The 18,512-nt window shown below is 41.9% G+C and overlaps 1 protein-coding gene across 1 annotated transcript; it reads right to left on the bottom strand.

The window, feature by feature from the left end:
* Nucleotides 1-7,350: 7,350 nt before the first annotated feature.
* Nucleotides 7,351-10,090, bottom strand: LOC103637494 (uncharacterized). Its single transcript, XM_008659668.4, has 9 exons — nt 9,780-10,090; nt 9,580-9,664; nt 9,247-9,360; nt 9,081-9,161; nt 8,567-8,691; nt 8,302-8,482; nt 8,088-8,213; nt 7,598-7,975; nt 7,351-7,506 (listed from the first exon to the last, which is right to left on the bottom strand). The coding sequence occupies exons 2-9, from the start codon at nt 9,658-9,660 to the stop codon at nt 7,402-7,404; spliced, it is 1,191 nt and encodes a 396-aa protein (XP_008657890.2). The 5' UTR covers nt 9,661-9,664; nt 9,780-10,090; the 3' UTR covers nt 7,351-7,401.
* Nucleotides 10,091-18,512: the final 8,422 nt, after the last annotated feature.

Genomic DNA, 18,512 nt, shown 5'->3' with positions numbered 1-18,512 from the left:
ACGGAAACGGCAGTGGTGCCTTTCTCTATTGTGGGTCAACACGTTCTAGGCCCGCTATAAGAAAAAATACATTTTAGACCCGCTATATATATAAAAAAAAATCTACGCCTATTTGGGCCTCTGGCGTTGCCGATGCCCGTGGTAGCCCAGATGTGGATAAGCATGGGTGAAGAATTCTTTTTTATTTTCATATATTCTTTTTGTACAAGCAAATAAATAAATAAATAAATAATGAACTGACTAAAAGTGCTAAAACATACTCGCTAGTTTGCAATTTAAATTAATTATGAGATCTAAATATCATCAACGCAATTGGCGTAATTTCCCTCAGTTTAGATCTTTTCTGGTACTCTGCATTTCATATCAGATATGATTGTCCGTTGTAAACTGCATCATCAATAAGAACATTTCTATTTGGTGCTTTATTGTTGGAGCATAATTTGGTTTTACTGCCCTAAACATTTTAAATGATATAATGTTTTACTTTTAGGGACATTATTTTGAGTCACCTTGTTGAAGATGTTCTAATAAAGTTATAGTTTCTCTATTCTAAAATATAATTCGTTTAAGACTAATTATATGTTTATTAGGTAATATATAAATGTAGTTTATATGTATATCTATATTTATTATCGTTTAAATGAATGTGGACGGAAAAAGTGTGTTACAAAGAACTTTATTTTAGAATTTATTTTAGAATGGTAGATTGGGTAGTATTTTTCTGGGTTTTTTAACGCCAACTTAACATCGTCTCCTTGACGTGCCGTCGGCCACCTCCTCCATAGACTATCCCCGTAGTCTTATCCATCTCATTTTTTTTTTCTAAACTTCACTCGATAGCATAAGTCGATGCTAAATGACCTGTTCACCTTCTGCTAGGGCTCTTGTGAAGCTTAATTATTTATGATCCAGCGGTGGGCCAGAGGTTGCAGGGCTCGAGGCTTCCTATCGCCATGGGACCTGTGGAGCCTTCTCATAAATTTTTAGCTATAGCAGTATGTTATAGGATAGGAGAGGGCTATGATTAGATCCACAGTAGAAGACAACCTCGCTTAGACTTTATTTGATACTCTCGTATTTATCTCAATTTATATATATTAAGTGGATTAAATCTAATCTAACTCAATGCATGTGAATTAAGATAAATACAATAATATCCAAACAAGACCTTACGTGTTGGGTCGTCAATTAATATATCCCACAGCTACAGGGTTTGTTTGATTATATTTAGCTTCTACAAATCTAAGGCCTCGTTTGGTTTGAGGGACTAAAGATTAGTCTCTCCATTTTAGTCACGTTTAGTCCCTAAATTGCTAAACACTGGAACTAAAATATAACTAAACTGTTTTAGTCTCTAGTCCCTCAAGCATGACTAAAAGGGACTAAATCATATAAATTTCACATTTTGCTCCTCCTTTATTTCAGTTGCACTAATGGCGGGAGATGTTAAGTGATATTTTGGTAATGTGTTTTGAATACTTTTAGTCCCTAGAACTAAACAGGGTAGGGACTAAACTTTAGTCTCATAACTAAACTTTAGTCCCTGGACTAAAAGAACCAAACAAGCTCTAATTCTAGTTGTGAGAAAACTGTTATGAGTTGACACTTGTAGAAAAGCTAAAATATATTTGGTTGAAACAACAACCAACTGTAGATTCTGTAAAAGCATATGGATCTCAGGAATCTAGAAATTTAGAGTGGATGATTCTGAATTAAACTAGAAGAATATGTAGATTATCATGCTATTGTACCATTTAGTTGACAAATAGGCGTCGCACATCTAGATGTTGTAACAAACTTAGGGGAAGAATGTAGGATTCTTGTGCCTTTGTCGGCGCTTATCTGGTACTTTGGCATCTTATCTTTTATCTTATCTCTGTTCTAGATGTTGTAACAAACCTCTTGATCATATATATATATAGGCGGAGGACCCATTATGGCCTATTATGGCCCAAGCCATACCAAGTTTGGAAACTTTTTTAATGGATCCGGTCCAAGCGCCTCACACCCACACCTTTTCTCCACACTCTGCCCATGCAGCTCTCACTCGTCGCCGCCAAAAGACCCCGCCTACGCCCTAGCAGACCCCAGTGGCTCCGCCCCTCCGCCCACCGTCGTCCCCCGTCTAGCCATACACACGACGCCCCGACCTTCGCCTACGCGAGCTGCCTGCCCGACCGTATAGCTGCAGCTCGGTAGCCCTGCCTCCGCCCGCCGGACTACATCCCTACACTCATCACCATCCTCTGCCTCCAGCCCTCCACCACGGACTGGGAAGGAGGAGAACTGGGGAAGATGTCGCCACTTGCCACAGAGAGCCGAGAGGGCTCCCTGCCTCCATGAGAACTCTGTCAGACTATCACACGTTCTTCGTGCTTGGCTCTTTGAGCATATCCTTCACCCGTTAGCCGCTGCTTCATTCCGTGTGGCACACCCCTTTTGCCGTATTAATTACTTTGACTGTTGATCTAATGATTTTTTTGCAAACTCGTAGGTGATAATAATGCCAAAACAAAAGTGATAATATCGTAAACTCTCATTTTAGACAAGATTCTACTTATATATATATATATATATATCGTGAGTTCTAGTTCTATAATTTGATCGGTTGTGTACTAAATATTATACGGACTAGTTGCATAGAGCCATACCTAAAACTTTTTTCGTCCTCCGCCACTGAAATATATATATATATATATAGGGAAGAGGTAATGGAAGCCCTGGGCTTCCATTAGTGGGCGAAGCCCCAGCCAGGGAGACCGAACGGGTCGCTTTAGGCCCACTGGACGCCAGCCTGCGCCATTTATGCAAAGTATAACCGTGTATCCCGCCTTACACGCGACATGCAATTATGCAAGCATAAATTTGTGTACAAATGTGCGTAACTCATGCATAAATAGAATCTTTGCATGCCAGGAATCGCGCGCACGAATATCTGCATGTGCTAGACATTTACGACTGCATAACGGTGTGACACATGATAGCGTAAACCATGCAAGACGTTCACGGAAGGTTTTGGGATAAGACAAGACGTGATTTTCGTGCGCGAGAATAAAGGCGCAGTTACGGCAGGAAACTAATACAACTTTACGGCCGCGTCCACGTTCGCTCGTCCATCTGAATTATTGGCGGCGGTTAGCGGCGGCGGAAGTGAGAGGTCCGGCCGGCGAAGAATATGTCCACCACCGGCGCTGGCGATGACATCCTCCCTGTAGCATCTGCGCAAAAGGCAGTAGGTACGTCTGTTTCAATGGACATGCAACCTGTTTTGTCTGCAATCGCCCCATACACAGAGGGTGTATCTATGACTCCTCCGGCGGCATTGTGGGCACCTGGACATATCGAAGAGCACACAAAAACAGCAGACGTGGTCGGCGCAGAGAAGCACATCCCCATGAGACATATTGGGCCACATGAACAGGACACACCTCATATTCTTCAAAGCCACGTAAGTTCTCCCGTATTACGTTAAATTTATTCGCTATTGAATTGTAAATGTTAAATTTCTGTGCGCAGCCGGACAATATTGATATAAGATTGATACCTAAAGTCGGTATGACATTTAGTAACGTGGATGAGGCGTATAATTTTTATAGTCAATATGCATACGAGGTAGGATTTTCGTTGAAGAAATATAGGGAGCGGAAGAATTGTAAATGGTTGAACTGTTCAATGGAAGGAAAGAATGCTGAAAGAGGAGCTGGAAATCCAAGGATACGTAACACATGTTCGAAACGAACACAGTGCAAGGCAGGGATGAAACTCAAAAAAATCTACGATGATGCTAAAGAGACTGTTATTTCTGTTCGGATTGATCTGGTAAACTATGAGCATAATCATGAATTTTTGAAGAAAGATACAGAAAAAGGGCAATTGCAATGCAACAAAACACATGATCGTGAATATATGGAGTTCCTTAGTGTGATGCAAGAAAGCAGGATTCCACCACATTGCATTATGGATTTTGTTACAGAAATGCATGGTGGCCCAGAAAACGTTCCAATAACCGTTCAGGACATGAGTAACCTGTAAGTGTATTATGCATTGAAAATAATTGTATTTTATATTACATAAACAATCGTAATGTGTTGAGTTAGATATAGTGCATAATCATTACATTTTTTGACAGGAAAAAAGCATGGCAAAGGGAGAGAAATGCAAATGATGTGTCAAAGCTGTTATCTTTTTTTTCATTATGCAAGAAAGATAATCCACAGTTTTTTCAGACTTTCAACTGGACAAAGAAGGGAAAATTTTAAGCATATTTTGGTCCCATGCTAGCCAGCAAGCCGAGTACATTGATTTTGGTGATGCAGTTACTTTTGATACTACACATAAGACTAATATGTATGATAAGCCATTAGGCATGTTTGTTGGCTCGAACCACCACCTACAATGCACAATATTTGGGTTTGCTTTACTAGGAGACGAGACAGTTGATACATTCGAGTGGGTATTCAATGCGTTCAAAACATGCATGGGATGTGACGGACCACGAGTGATGCTGACAGGTATGTTGTAATAAAATGGCTCGTATTTATTATGTCATATACTATATGATATCATATTGTCTTGCATGATGTTATGTAAATTTATATATTTCAGATCAAGACCCTGCCATGCCAATTGCACTTGGCAGAGTATTCCCAAACACAATACATCGATTGTGTTTGTGGCATGTGCAAAACAGGTATATGCCCCACTTGAATGAATTATATGCAAGATTTGAGGACATGGATTTCAAAACAAGGTTCCAATCTATAATACATCATCCATTGAATGAAATGGAGTTCGAGGCTGCCTGGCAAATGATGCTTGATGATTTCCACCTACACGAGAACAACACCCTTGCAAGATTATATGAAATACGCAAAGATTGGGTACCTGCATTTTTCAAAGGAGATTATTGTGGTCTTATGGTCTCTACACAACGAAGCGAGAGCATGAACAAGTTGGTGAAGAGTGCCCACGTGGATGCAAACACACCGCTTCATCAATTTGCAAAGCAAATGATGAAGCTCCTGCATAGTAGGAAGACGAAAGAGGCCAAAGAGGCACTTGGATGCATGGTAAGTGAAAAAAATTAATAAACATATGTTTTATGCTATTAAAACCAAAACAGTACTAATACTATATTGTGTAATTTGCAGGGTCAAAAGGATACAACTACATTGTATATGTTTGAAATAAGAGTTGCAAGGGCATACACTAGAGCTGTGATGACAAGGTTTCAGGAGACAGTAAAATATGCAACTGCATACCGAATAGACCGTGATACAGAGGGTGAGGAACATGATTGGGTGGTGAAACATACTACAAGATCAAATAAAATTGTTTGGGGTCAACACCAATTCAAGATAAGGGCTGATGTGGATGCCGGAAAGTATTCATGTGAGTGCAAGCATTGGGAGCATACAGGTATGTTATACTATAAAAAATTATAAATTATTACGAATACATAGCTGTTTACGATGAATATATGACATAATGTATGTTTAATCAATTATAGGTCTATTTTGTGTTCATCTTGTACGCGCTTTCATGCATCTACAAATTGAAAGGATCCCAAGTGAGTATATTTTGCAACGATACACATACTCAGCGCGTCAAGATGTGGCTTTTTCAAGAGACGATAGGAATTTGAAAGGAAAAGATGGAGAAACTAGATCATATAGACAGAAGATGTTGCTTAAAAAAGCAATGAAAGTAGTACACCATGCGAGTATGTCTAAAGCTGGGAATGATAAAGCCCTAGAGATGATGGACGAATTATTAGGGTTATTGATGCGTGTGGAGCCTGATATAGGTACTGGTGAGAGTTGTGGCACAAGTGTTTGCGATGACATCCAGGTACGCACCTCGTGATGTTATGAAATTTGCATAATTACTTGTCGAATATGATCCATGATTGTAATGATGATATAGGTCGAAGCGTATGAAACAGAAGAAATGGCTATAGACAACTTACGCAAATTAGATGATGGGAACGAGGTATGGAACAGATCTTTATAATGTATTACATATACTGCACTATAAAATTTGTGTCCTCACTGGACTTTGTTTTATTTCACAGGAAATTTTATTGGGCTCTAATACAAATGAATGCAATACTAAGGATGATCAATGTAATATGCAGATATTAACATTGGAACATAACACTGACATTCGGCTGGTTGAGAGTAGATCTATGGATGTGGAAGCTAGAAAGGTGAAAACATTGCGACAATATATGATGACATACGAGAATGTAAAATCTGACTTGATATCTTTGTTTTGTAGAAACTGGAATTTCATATGGAAGGTGTAAACTTAACAAGACCAGATAAGGCCAAGCCAAAGGGAAGAACAATCAAAAGTAGTGAGCAACAAGTTTTAAAATTGGGTGCGAAAGGAGCTAAGAAGATGAGCAGGAAATGCCAGAAATGTGGCATAGCTGATGGTCACAACAGCCGTACGTGTTTAACTGTCGAGGATAATAGGGTTCGATTGGCTAACCTATCTGGACGTAAGCGAGGACGGCCTCCTGGTTCAAGGAACAAACTCATAGCTGCAGCCCCGCAATGGAATGAGACATCAACGTCGAAAAAACGAACGGTGGATGTCGGAGATGATGATTCATCTGGTAGAGAGTAGAAGACCATAAGATACAAATATTTCCTTGTGTAAATGTGAGTCCTGTGTTCGTTTGACTACTTCCAGAAAGAATCATAAATATACTTGCAAACTGGCATAAATGGATGTGTAGTTTGTCATAAGCTTTAACAAGTATGCAGCAGTCTGACTGTACATATACTTAGCATAAATGTATGTGAAAACCTGCGTAACTATGCGTTGTGTAATGCATAAGATGGTAAGCCTGTGAACCATGACTGTACAAAAAATGACTCTGCGTTGTGTAATGCAAACTGGCATAAGTGTCTGTGTAATTTGTCATAAGCTTTAACAGTTATGCAACAAACTGACTGTACATATACTACGGCCAATAATTATATCGTAAACATGCATACGTCCAGATAGGTTATGCAGTTATGCAGCAATCTGACTGTACAGTTATGCAGCAATCTGACTGTACATATGCAGCAATCTGACTGTACAGACATGCATAAGCCTTTCAATAATTATATCGTAAACTCCGGTCAAGAAACATGCATACTTCGAGGTTATTGACATAACAATATTGTACAGGAACCTGGAAGAATCAAATGCAAGAAACAGACATTACATTTCAAACACAGTTTGGAACAACATTCCAGTTTAGAAAAAAGCTGATCCCGAAGTTGTCAATGACATAACTAAGAAACGTCTATGGACTTTGGCCATAATATACACAGATGACTGATCTGAAGTTTAGGGAACCATTGTATACAGAATATATTACATGACCAAACTAAACTACATCCTTTAGACCTTGAATCTTTGGATGTCTTGGAGCAGCGATAATGCTTTGTTCTTCGGGTGGAATGTGATGTAATGCAGCGCAAGAGACCGTATCTCACTGGTGTTGCCCTGCAATACAAAAAACACTGAGTTAGTTATACCTCTGTTCCATGTGTTGCCATGGGCCAACTGTAGAATTAAATGGTAAATTTGTACGTACTGCTTCTATGTCTGACCGCAAAGATCCTTCGTCGCATTGATAAAATAGAATGTAACCCATGACATAAAACCCACAATCATTTGATCCAGCTGCCATGTTAGGACAATTTTGGCACAAGTCAATTGTGAAGTTACCAAACTTGGGAAAGCATGAACTGGGCCGCACATGTTGTATTGCTTTGTTTAATCTGCTCATAATAACCTTAGCCCAGGGTAACTTTCTGCCACCTGAGCCCAAATGTGCAAAATGATAGTCCTTCCATGTAGTTCCACCAAGTGTTGGTCCATATGGGTTGGAATCTAAAATATGAATGCACTTCTTGACCTTGTTGACAACATACAATGTCCAATGCCCCCTGCTTACCATGGGGACCATGATCTGACCGTGTAAAAAAAGCATAAAATTAACAGGGTAACTTACAAAAGCATAACAATGTGTTATGTTACATTTAAAAAGGAATTGTGTTTGGATTATGAAATACGATTGTTACCGCTTTGCATTGGTCCAACTCGTCTGTCTCAGGCAATGAATTGTCTAGAAGTGTGTGGAGTACAGATTCATCAAAAGGTTGAGGATTGCGACTGTGTCGTTCCTGTTCCTCAAAGTTGAGTATTGACTGCAATAAACAATATAAATGGAGTGAGTGTACTTGGGTTGATCTAATTTGTATATGAAAATGGTGTATGTAAGTTACAATAGTTTACCCCAACATTAACATCAAGAACCAAACTGTTCGAACTCATGGAAGTCTGCTGATTTTTTGCATCATGAATAACACATTGGATGAAACACTGCATGAATCCATTGTCGAGACACTTCCCATCGGCAAAAGATTCATATATGTCAGAACATGTCGCTGAATATTCACCATAATCTATTATGGTCCTGGTGAATTTTTTAAATCAATTAGAGAGGTGGCGTAAATCTACAAGCATAAAAACAAATTTAGATTAAGTATGAACTTCGTACCTGCCGGTGTCAGATTGCAGACCACACAAATATTCGCGTAGAGCTAACACAGTTTGCATCTCCGAATCAAGAGAAGCCTGGCCAACCTGTGGAGTGTTTGTAGCTGGATCGGTTTCAACATAAACCTAAAAATATATATGAAAATATACATAAAACTCTGTGAACAATTTTGACAACTATAAAGAAAATGAAAATTACTGAGCTGACATAAAGTGGAATATACGTATGTGGAATGAAGTGTCATAAACTGGCATAAAATTAATGAGCTGCCATTACTGATACATATCAATAGAAAGAAATACTCTTGCAAACTGCATAAATGAATGTGTAATTTATCATAGGCAGCTAGCAGTTATGTAAAAACTGCATGCAGATCTACTCAGCATATATGTATATGTAAATGGGCATAACACTGATTTGTATGATGCATAACCTATTTAGACTGTGAAGCATGGCTATACAAAATCTGTGATAAGTTGAACACTACAAAGAAAATGTAAATTACTGAGCTGACATGTTCAGATGGAGTCTGATCAAAGCATGGACCACTGTCAGGCAAGTCTGTTTCTGCCACTTGTTGTACGCCGCCAGTAGACTAACAAATGATGGTATAAATGGATTACAAATTTAGTAAACTGCTAATGAGAATATAGAAAAACCACGAGGGGGTTTAGACATACCTTGATTTGCGGAGTCGCATCAAATATCGGCGCGTCAGGATCCATGTGTGGTGTTGCTTTAGGAGTGACGTTTGTATTGGTCGGCATGTTCTTGCCACCGTCACCATGTTTACCCTGAAAGAATTGTAATGGTTATATGCTATTTACATAAAACGATTAATACAACCCTAGAATGAAAAAATACAATGATTGTAAAAACATTACCACTGAGGTTGTAGGTGTTTTGATCTGTTTCGTTATATTTGTATGAACCAGTAGATCAATATCAGCTTCATCGGGACAACTTTCTAATAGTACACGAATATGCTGTTGCCTTAACAGTAATTCATGTACCTGTGTGTCTGTAAACTGCGTATCCAGCTGAGAAACTGGAGTAGACATATCGGGTACAGTTGGGGGGCCGGACACGTACATCCTTCTGTACGTGTCATGTAAACAAATAAAACATTGTTAAAAATAATGGCATCAAAACCATATCGATAAATGATTGCATAACTTTTTTATATTGACGTAAATACATTAAACAGACTAACCAGCTGTCTGGGGAAGAATATCATCTGATTTTGATGTGGTTTTCTGCACATCATAAGCATCTTCGTTGTCACCCGCCTCGGCACGGAGGACCTCATCAATTAACTCGCCAAAAACATCAGATAGATTGAATTGTTTCTCAACAATCTGCTGAAGAGTCTGTTTAATAACTGTACACGCCTTACCAACCTCCGCATCAAAATGTGACAGCTTCTCTATGAAACCCATGCGGTGGCGGGATGGAAGCTGATTAAGCTTGCTTGATATCAAATCCCTGATGAGCGGGAGTTCGATGTGAATTGAGTGCTGTCCAGATGGGTCAGGACGAGGAACATCAAAAGTGTTGGTCCTGGTATTATGCTGTTGTAAATTGAAAATTATTAAGTAAATGTATAGCATATAACTGGATATTATGTTGAAATTCTATGACAAACAAATATATAAATAGAATCATGCCTTGAATTGTGCATGAACGGGTGGCACATCTGTGTAGCAGGTCTCTGAGGAGCTTCGGAACTAAAAAATGTGTGAAATATGGAGTAAAACTAAAAAAAATGATTGACACATAAGAAAGAATACCGAGCAATGTCCAAATGCTTCTTCTCCTTTGCGTATCTTGCCCTTGTCAGCTCTTGTCAGGGCTTGAATAATATTCCTATCAAAGTATTTGATTCGTGGTGTTCCACGTTTGTTCTGGGGTGCCGCTGAGTCATGCAAATGATCCAAATAATACAGCTGCAAAAGGCATAACATGAGTCATTATAAGACATAACAAAAGCATAAACTACGTGTATATGGATTTTGCATACAAGATTATGGGTACATGTAACAGACAAAAAAAGGATATGCTTACAAGAATAACGATGGAACATCCATAGATGGTTGTAGAAACGTTAGTAACGCTCCTGTTATGCCACTTCTTGGCAGCTTGGCATAAATCATTGAAAATAAGCTGGCACCAGTCAATCTGGTGGAAACGATCCATCTGCTCGGTTAAAAGAACCTCATGGTTCGTTATCCCCCAGCTGGCAGTAGGGAACAACAACCTATTGAACAATATCAAGAAAAAGCATCTGATGCTTAAATCATCGTCAGAACCTTTCCTCAAACGATCTTGTAGAGCTGTAACCCCAAATTCTTCTTTCGATAGCCCAAGTTCAGCTCTCAAATTGTTGGCAACAACAGCTTCATCGATGCCCAATGCAGTTCCTCCCCCAGCATTCGGTAAACCCAAAATTAGGTGCACCGTATCCTTTGTAATTTTCAGCTCCTTTCCAGGGCCAGCTCGAATTGTCATGTCATTGTGGTCGAGCTTTTCCATCAGCCAAGCTAAGTGTGATCTGCTGCCGAGTGCGTCCAGTCTCATATCAAGAATACTAGAAAATCCCCTACGTGCAATTGCTTGTTGCTGTCTGTCATTTAATATCTGTATGCTTACTAACACATCTTGGGGGTTGCATCTGACGTTCAGCTTCTGCTGGGAAAAATATATAAAATGATTGTAAACATTTACATGTGCATAATCGCAACACAATGTTTAACTCAGACATCAAGACAACATGATTTCACGCATAAAAATGATATATTGCCATAGACATAAATATCTAACCTGTCGGGGTGGGGGCACTGCTTTCCTCCGCTTAGTGACTACCTTCTTCAAAACTTTCCCAGGGCTGTCGTCCAATTTACGCTTCTTGGATAATGGCATAAAGTCATCATCCTCATCAGCAGCATGCCTTGTCTCGGGTCTAACAGTCCCCGCCGGAGCACGCGGTATGTCAACGCTGAAGCACTCCTGAGTAGACTGGATTATGATCCGTTTTGGATTGGAAGGTGGTCGGTCTACGTTCTTCATCACTGATGTTCTTGCCAAAATGAAACAACACATATACATAAAATACGTAAAGGATCAAAAAAAAGATAAGCACAAAGTCAATTCAGATCAGTTCATGACCATACATTGCATAAATGTATCAACAAAGCAGCATAACACAATATTGTAAATTGCATAAACTTGTGAGACTAACTTGATAAAAAAAATCTGCTCATATGCGACATCCAATTAATGTATAACCTGGTTATTTCGTTTGAGCTGGCCCAATTTGAACAACATTAGGTTTTATGGCATAATGTATTGATGTATGGATCATACTTCTGTCAACAAATCAGCATAACACAATATTGTAAATTGCATAAACTTGTGAGACTAACTTGATCAAAAAAATTCTGCTCATATGCGACATCTAATTAATGTATAACCTGGTTATTTCGGGTGAGCTGGCCCAATTTGAACAGCAATAGGTTTTATGGCATAATGTATTGATGTATGGATCATACTTCTGTCAACAAATCAGCATAAACAAAGTATTGTAAACTGCATAAAGGTGTGATAGATTGCATAGTATACATTTGTGTCTCCAATTAACTATAAATTTATAATGAATTGGTATTTGATAAATCAAGCAATTGGCAAAAATAATAATTTGAACTCTATCTACGATTCAGATTGGAGGAGTTAAAGGTTGATGGCTTACCGGAATGTGGATGGGCCTGGAGGGCGGCTGAATCCGAGACACCTGTGCAGGGGACAACCCAACGCGGCGCGGGGCTGTGTCAAATGCGTCGGGGACTCGACGTTGGGGACGGACCTCGCGACGGGGTAGGGGAGTCGGCGTTCGGACGCCGCGGTGGAGAAGATCGAGGTCTCGGTCTCTGACGAGTAGGAGAACGCAGGGGCGGCACAACCGCCTCCTAGATTCCGGGGCCCTTGCCGGAGACGAAGAACAAGGCCACGGCCTGTGTGCGGCGGAGAAGGCGAGGGCGTGCGACGGAGAAGGCGAGGGCGGGTCTCTGCGGTGGTGAAGGAGAATGCGACGGCGGGGGAACTGCGGGGGAGAATCTTAATGCGACGGCGGCGGTTAGTCTAGGGTTCGCCGGGCGCCGAGGAGAAGCAGCATACGACGGCGGATTTGGCTAGGGTTCGGCGGGAGCGATAGTTACGGGAGAGCTGAGCTGAGAAAACGACGGCTCAGTTCCTTGATTCGTGGGCCCAGATTACGTAAACTGCCCAGATTGCGGGAACACGATCTTTTCGTGGGCCCGGATGCCTCGAGACGTGCGCACACCAAAAGAGTGTAAACGGTTACAAAAAGGAGCATAACTCGTATATATAATTGACGTAACAGTGTATTACAGTAAACCAGTAAAGCGTGCGCGCCGGTCAGAGTACCTGGTCGGTGTCTGGTCAGGGCTTCCTGTTGTTAGAGAGAGCCCAGGGCTCTAAATACTATATCTATATATATATATAGGGAAGAGGTAATGGAAGCCCTGGGCTTCCGTTAGTGGGGGAAGCCCCAGCCAGGACGCTAACCAGGTCGTGGTCGGCCCACTGTACGCCAGCATGCGTCAGCCATGTATATGATAGCCACGAATCCTGGATGAGACGTGACAGACAATATACGCATGCATAAATATATGTAGAAATGTGCATAAATCATGCATAGAAGGAATCTTTTGGGCCACGAATCACGGGAACGAATATTACCATGTGTACACCGCTTACGACTGCATAACGCTGTGTAACATGATAGCGTAAACCATGCAACATTTAAATATCCACCGGTTTGAGATAAGGAAAGACGTGCCCCACGTTCGCGTAAATAAAGGCACAGTTACGGGAGGAAACAAATTCTCATTTACAGCCGCTCGTCCACGTTCGTATCTGTGATATTGGCGGCGGTTAACAACTGCATAACGATGCATAAATAAACCGTTTACGACTGCATAACGATGTGTAACATGATAGCATAAACCATGCATTATATAAATCTTGACCGGTTTGATATAAGGAAAGACGTGCTGCATAATCGCGTAAATAAAGGGACAATTACGGTTTGAGAGCATTAGTAGAAGGAAATAAATTTTAATTTACAGCCGCAGTTCGCGGGTTCTGCTCGGGCGGATTCCAGCGTAAAACGTGAGCTAAAACAGCGTAAATGAGTACAAAATTTAGCGTAAATCATATATCTGTTTTGTAACAGCGAATGGGGTCCGAAAATTACGGCGTGAAAATTGATCACGTTCGATCGTGCACGGATTTTGGCTTGGTCAAATTTCAGCGTAAAACGTGAACCAAACAGCGTAAATGGGTACAAATTTTATCGTACATCATCAATCTATTTCGTAACAACGAATGTGGCCTAAATTACAGCGTGAAAATCGCGCTCCGATCGTGCTCGGGTTCTAGGTCAGGTGGATTTAAGCGTAAGACGTGGTCCGAAACAGCGTAAATGGATACGAATTTTAGCGTAAATCAATGATCTGTGTTAAAACGACGAATGTGGTACTTGCTTTTTAGTGGAAGCGTAAAATACAATAAGAAAGAACCCAAAGACAAAATCTTTTTTTGCCGACCTATACATGCGACATGGGGGTGAATTAATAACTGAACGAACCCAAGACAAGAAAGAAAACGATGAAGCCATTTGCTGTTCCTGAATCTTGATCCGTCACGCTCACGCCCGGCCATGGAACTGAGGTCAGAAGAGTAGCCACTAGACAATACAGAGGGCACGACGGTCAGAAGAACAAGAGCTTGGACTTGGAGTTGCATCTGAAGGGGAGCACGGTGTCGTTGGGCCAGAAGAAGCGGAGCTGGCAAGCCAGGCGCGTCCACTGGTCGACGCCGACGATCCCCGCGACCTTCCATCGCGTCCGGGCCTCCCCCTCCACCCGGAACGGCACCACGTCGTCGCGGAGCGCGGCCTCCATGGCGGCGCTGCCGGCGTCGCCCAGCGGGGCGCCCTGCGCGCGCCCCACGTACGCCAGCGGGAGGACGCCCCTGGCGGGCACGCAGAACGGGTAGGACCGTGACCTGCACGTCGTCCAGCGCCCCCGTCTGCCCGTACACCAGCGCGTACAGGCTCGCCGCCCGCACCGCCACGTACGGCGCACGGGGCTGCAGCAGCACCACCACCACAAGGACGGCCACGACGCCCAGCAGCACCACGACCGCCAGCACCATGAACAACACCACCGCCGCCCACTCCGCCGTGCCCGACCGGTGCCTCCTGAAGCTGTACCGCCGCGGACGCTGAGGCTCCTCCTCCTCACGCCCCCTCCACATCCGCCAAACCGCCGGCTGGAGAGCGCCGTGGCGGCCAGGGCTCTCCTGCTCACGGGCGCCTGCTCGCACGCCCGAGGGAACCGACGCCGCCGCTAAAACCTAATCCCTGGCGGCGTGGGGGTGTTTTTATAGTGACGGCGTGGGACTGGATAATCGTGAGCGCGTGGGCAGGATCGTGGGCCCGATTCACGTAATATGCGCAGACTATATTTGCATAAACCGATACACACATCAGCATAACTCGTATTGTAATTTAGCGTAAGCACAGGTAGATACAATAAGCCAAAAAGGGTCCGGTGTGGTCTGCACACCTGGTCGGGGCTTTCTGTAGGTAAATAGAGCCCAGGGCTCTAAATACTACATCTATATATATATATATATATATATATATATATATATATATATATATATATATATATATATATATATATATATATATATATATATATATATAGTATTTAGAGCCCTGGGCTCTCTCTAACTACAGGAAGCCCCGACCAGAAACCGACCAGGTGCTCTAACCGGCGCGCACGCTTTACTGGTTGACTGTAATACATTGTTACGTCAATTATAAATACGAGTTATGCTCCTTTTTGTTACCGTTTACACTCTTTTGGTGTGCGCACGTCTCGCGGCATCCGGGCCCACGAAAAGATCGTGTTCCCGCAATCTGTGCAGTTTACGTATACCGGTCCCACGAATCAAGGAACTGAGCTTTCATTTTCTCAGCTCATCTCTCCCGTAACTATCGCTCCCGCCGAACCCTAGCCAAATCCGCCGCCGTATGCTGCTTCTCCTCCGCGCCCGGCGAACCCTAGACTAACCGCCGCCGTCGCATTAAGATTCTCCCCCGCAGTTCCCTCGTCGTCGCATTCTCTTTCACCACCGCAGAGACCCGCCCTCGCCTTCTCCGCCGCATACACGCCGTGGCCTTGTTCTTCGTCTCCGGCAAGGGACCCGGAATCGAGGAGGCGGTTGTGCCGCCCCTGCGTTCTCCTACTCGTCAGAGACCGAGACCTCGATCTTCTCCACCGCGGCGGCCGAACGCCGAGTCCCCTACCCCGTCGCGAGGTCCGTCCCCAACGTCGAGTCCCCAACGCATTTGACACAGCCCCGCGTCGCATTGGGTTGTCCCCTGCAGAGGTGTCTCGAATTCAGCCGCCCTCCAGGCCCATCCACATTCCGGTAAGCCATCAACCTTTAACTCTTACAATCTGAATCGTAGATAGAGTTCACATTATTATTTTGCCAATTGCTTGATTTATCAAATACCAATTCATTATAAATTTATAGTTAATTGGAGACACAAATGTATATTATGCAATCTATCACACCTTTATGCAGTTTACAATAATTTGTTTATGCTGATTTGTTGACAGAAGTATGATCCATACATCAATACATTATGCCATAAAACCTATTGTTGTTCAAATTGGGCCAGCTCACACGAAATAACTAGGTTATACATTAATTGGATGTCGCATATGAGCAGATTTTTTTTGATCAAGTTAGTCTCACAAGTTTATGCAATTTACAATATTGTGTTATGCTGGTTTGTTGATAGAAGTATGATCCATACATCAATACATTATGCCATAAAACCTATTGTTGTTCAGATTGGGCCAGCTCACACAAAATAACCAGGTTATACATTAATTGGATGTCGCATATGAGCAGATTTTTTTTGATCAAGTTAGTCTCACAAGTTTATGCAATTTACAATATTGTGTTATGCTGCTTTGTTGATACATTTATGCAATGTATGGTCATGAACTGATCTGAATTGACTTTGCACTTATATTTTTTTGATCCTTTACGTATTTTATTTATGTATATGTGTTGTTTCATTTGGCAGGAACATCAGTGATGAAGAACGTAGACCGACCACCTTCCAATCCAAAACGGATCATAATCCAGTCTACTCAGGAGTGCTTCAGCGTTGACATACCCCGTCCTCCGGCGGGCACTGTTAGACCCGAAACAAGGCATGCTGCTGAGGAGGATGATGACTTTATGCCATTATCCAAGAAGCGTAACTTGGTCGACAGCCCTGGGAAAGTTTTGAAGAAGGTAGTCACTAAGCGGAGGAAAGCAGTGCCCCCACCCCGACAGGTTAGATATTTATGTCTATGGCAATATATCATTTTTATGCGTGAAATCATGTTGTCTTGATGTCTGCGTTAAACATTGTGTTGCGATTATGCAGATGTAAATGTTTACAATATTCATTTTATATATTTTTCCAGCAGAGGCTGAACGTCAGATGCAACCCCCAAGATGTGTTAGTAAGCATACAGATATTAAATGACAGACAGCAACAAGCAATTGCACGTAGGGGATTTTCTAGTATTCTTGATATGAGACTGGACGCACTCGGCAGCAGATCACACTTAGCTTGGCTGATGGAAAAGCTCGACCACAATGACATGACAATTCGAGCTGGCCCTGGAAAGGAGCTGAAAATCACAAAGGATACGGTGCACCTAATTTTGGGTTTACCGAATGCTGGGGGAGGAACTGCATTGGGCATCGATGAAGCTGTTGCTGCCAACAATTTAAGAGCTGAACTTGGTCTATCGAAAGAAGATTTTGGGGTTACAACTCTTCAAGATCGTTTGAGGAAAGGTTCTGACGATGATTTAAGCATCAGATGCTTTTTCTTGATATTGTTCAATAGGTTGTTGTTCCCTACTGCCAGCTGGGGAATAACAAACCACGAGGTTCTTTTAACCGAGCAGATGGATCGTTTCCACCAGATGGACTGGTGCCAGCTTATTTTCAATGATTTATGCCAAGCTGCCAAGAAGTGGCATAATAGGAGCGTTACGAACGTTTCTACAACCATCTATGGATGTTCCATCGTTATTCTCGTAAGCATATCCTTTTTTTGTCTGTTACATGTACCCATAATCTTGTATACAAAATCCATATACACGTAGTTTATGCTTTTGTTTGCTTATAATGACTCATGTTATGCCTTTTGCAGCTGTATTATTTGGATCATTTGCATGACTCAGCGGCACCCCAGAACAAACGTGGAACACCACGAATCAAATACTTTGATAGGAATATTATTCAAGCCATGACAAGAGCTGACAAGGGCAAGATACGCAAAGGAGAAGAAGCATTTGGACATTGCTCGGTATTTGTTTTATGTGTCAATCATTTATTTACATGCATATGATAACGTTCACATACCTTTATGCCCATTTGTAAGCATATTTGTGATGTTGTTTTGCATTTTCCATTAAATATATGAATCTCATTTATCAATTTAATATGTTTGTATAAGTTTTACTCCATCTTTCACGCCTTTTTTTAGTTCCGAAGCTCCTTAGAGACCTGCTACACAGCTGTATCACCCGTTGATGCACAATTCAAGGCATGATTCTATTTATATATTTGTTTGTCATAGAATTTCAACATAATATTCAGTGATATGCTATACACTTACTTAATAATTTTCAATTTACAACAGCATAAGACCAGGACCAACACTTTTGATGTTCCTCGTCCTGACCCATCTGGACAGCACTCAATTCACATCGAACTCCCGCTCATCAGGGATTTGATATCAAGCAAGCTGAATCAGCTTCCATCCCGCCACCGC

This window comes from Zea mays, chromosome 8, assembly GCF_902167145.1.
Source record: "Zea mays cultivar B73 chromosome 8, Zm-B73-REFERENCE-NAM-5.0, whole genome shotgun sequence".
NCBI classification, from domain to species: Eukaryota; Viridiplantae; Streptophyta; class Magnoliopsida; order Poales; family Poaceae; genus Zea; species Zea mays.
The sequence above is the reverse complement of the archived record's forward strand: the minus strand, read 5'-3'. Positions and strand labels throughout refer to the sequence as shown.

Coding starts and splice junctions, on each gene's coding strand:
- LOC103637494 (XM_008659668.4), bottom strand. CDS start 9,660: ATGTACGTGTCCGGCCCCCCAACTGTACCCGATATGTCTACTCCAGTT. Junction 8,692..9,080: donor ATCAGACTCCATCTGAACAT/GTCAGCTCAGTA, acceptor ATATATTTTTAG/GTTTATGTTGAAACCGATCC. Junction 8,214..8,301: donor TTCTTGATGTTAATGTTGGG/GTAAACTATTGT, acceptor TGTTTATTGCAG/TCAATACTCAACTTTGAGGA.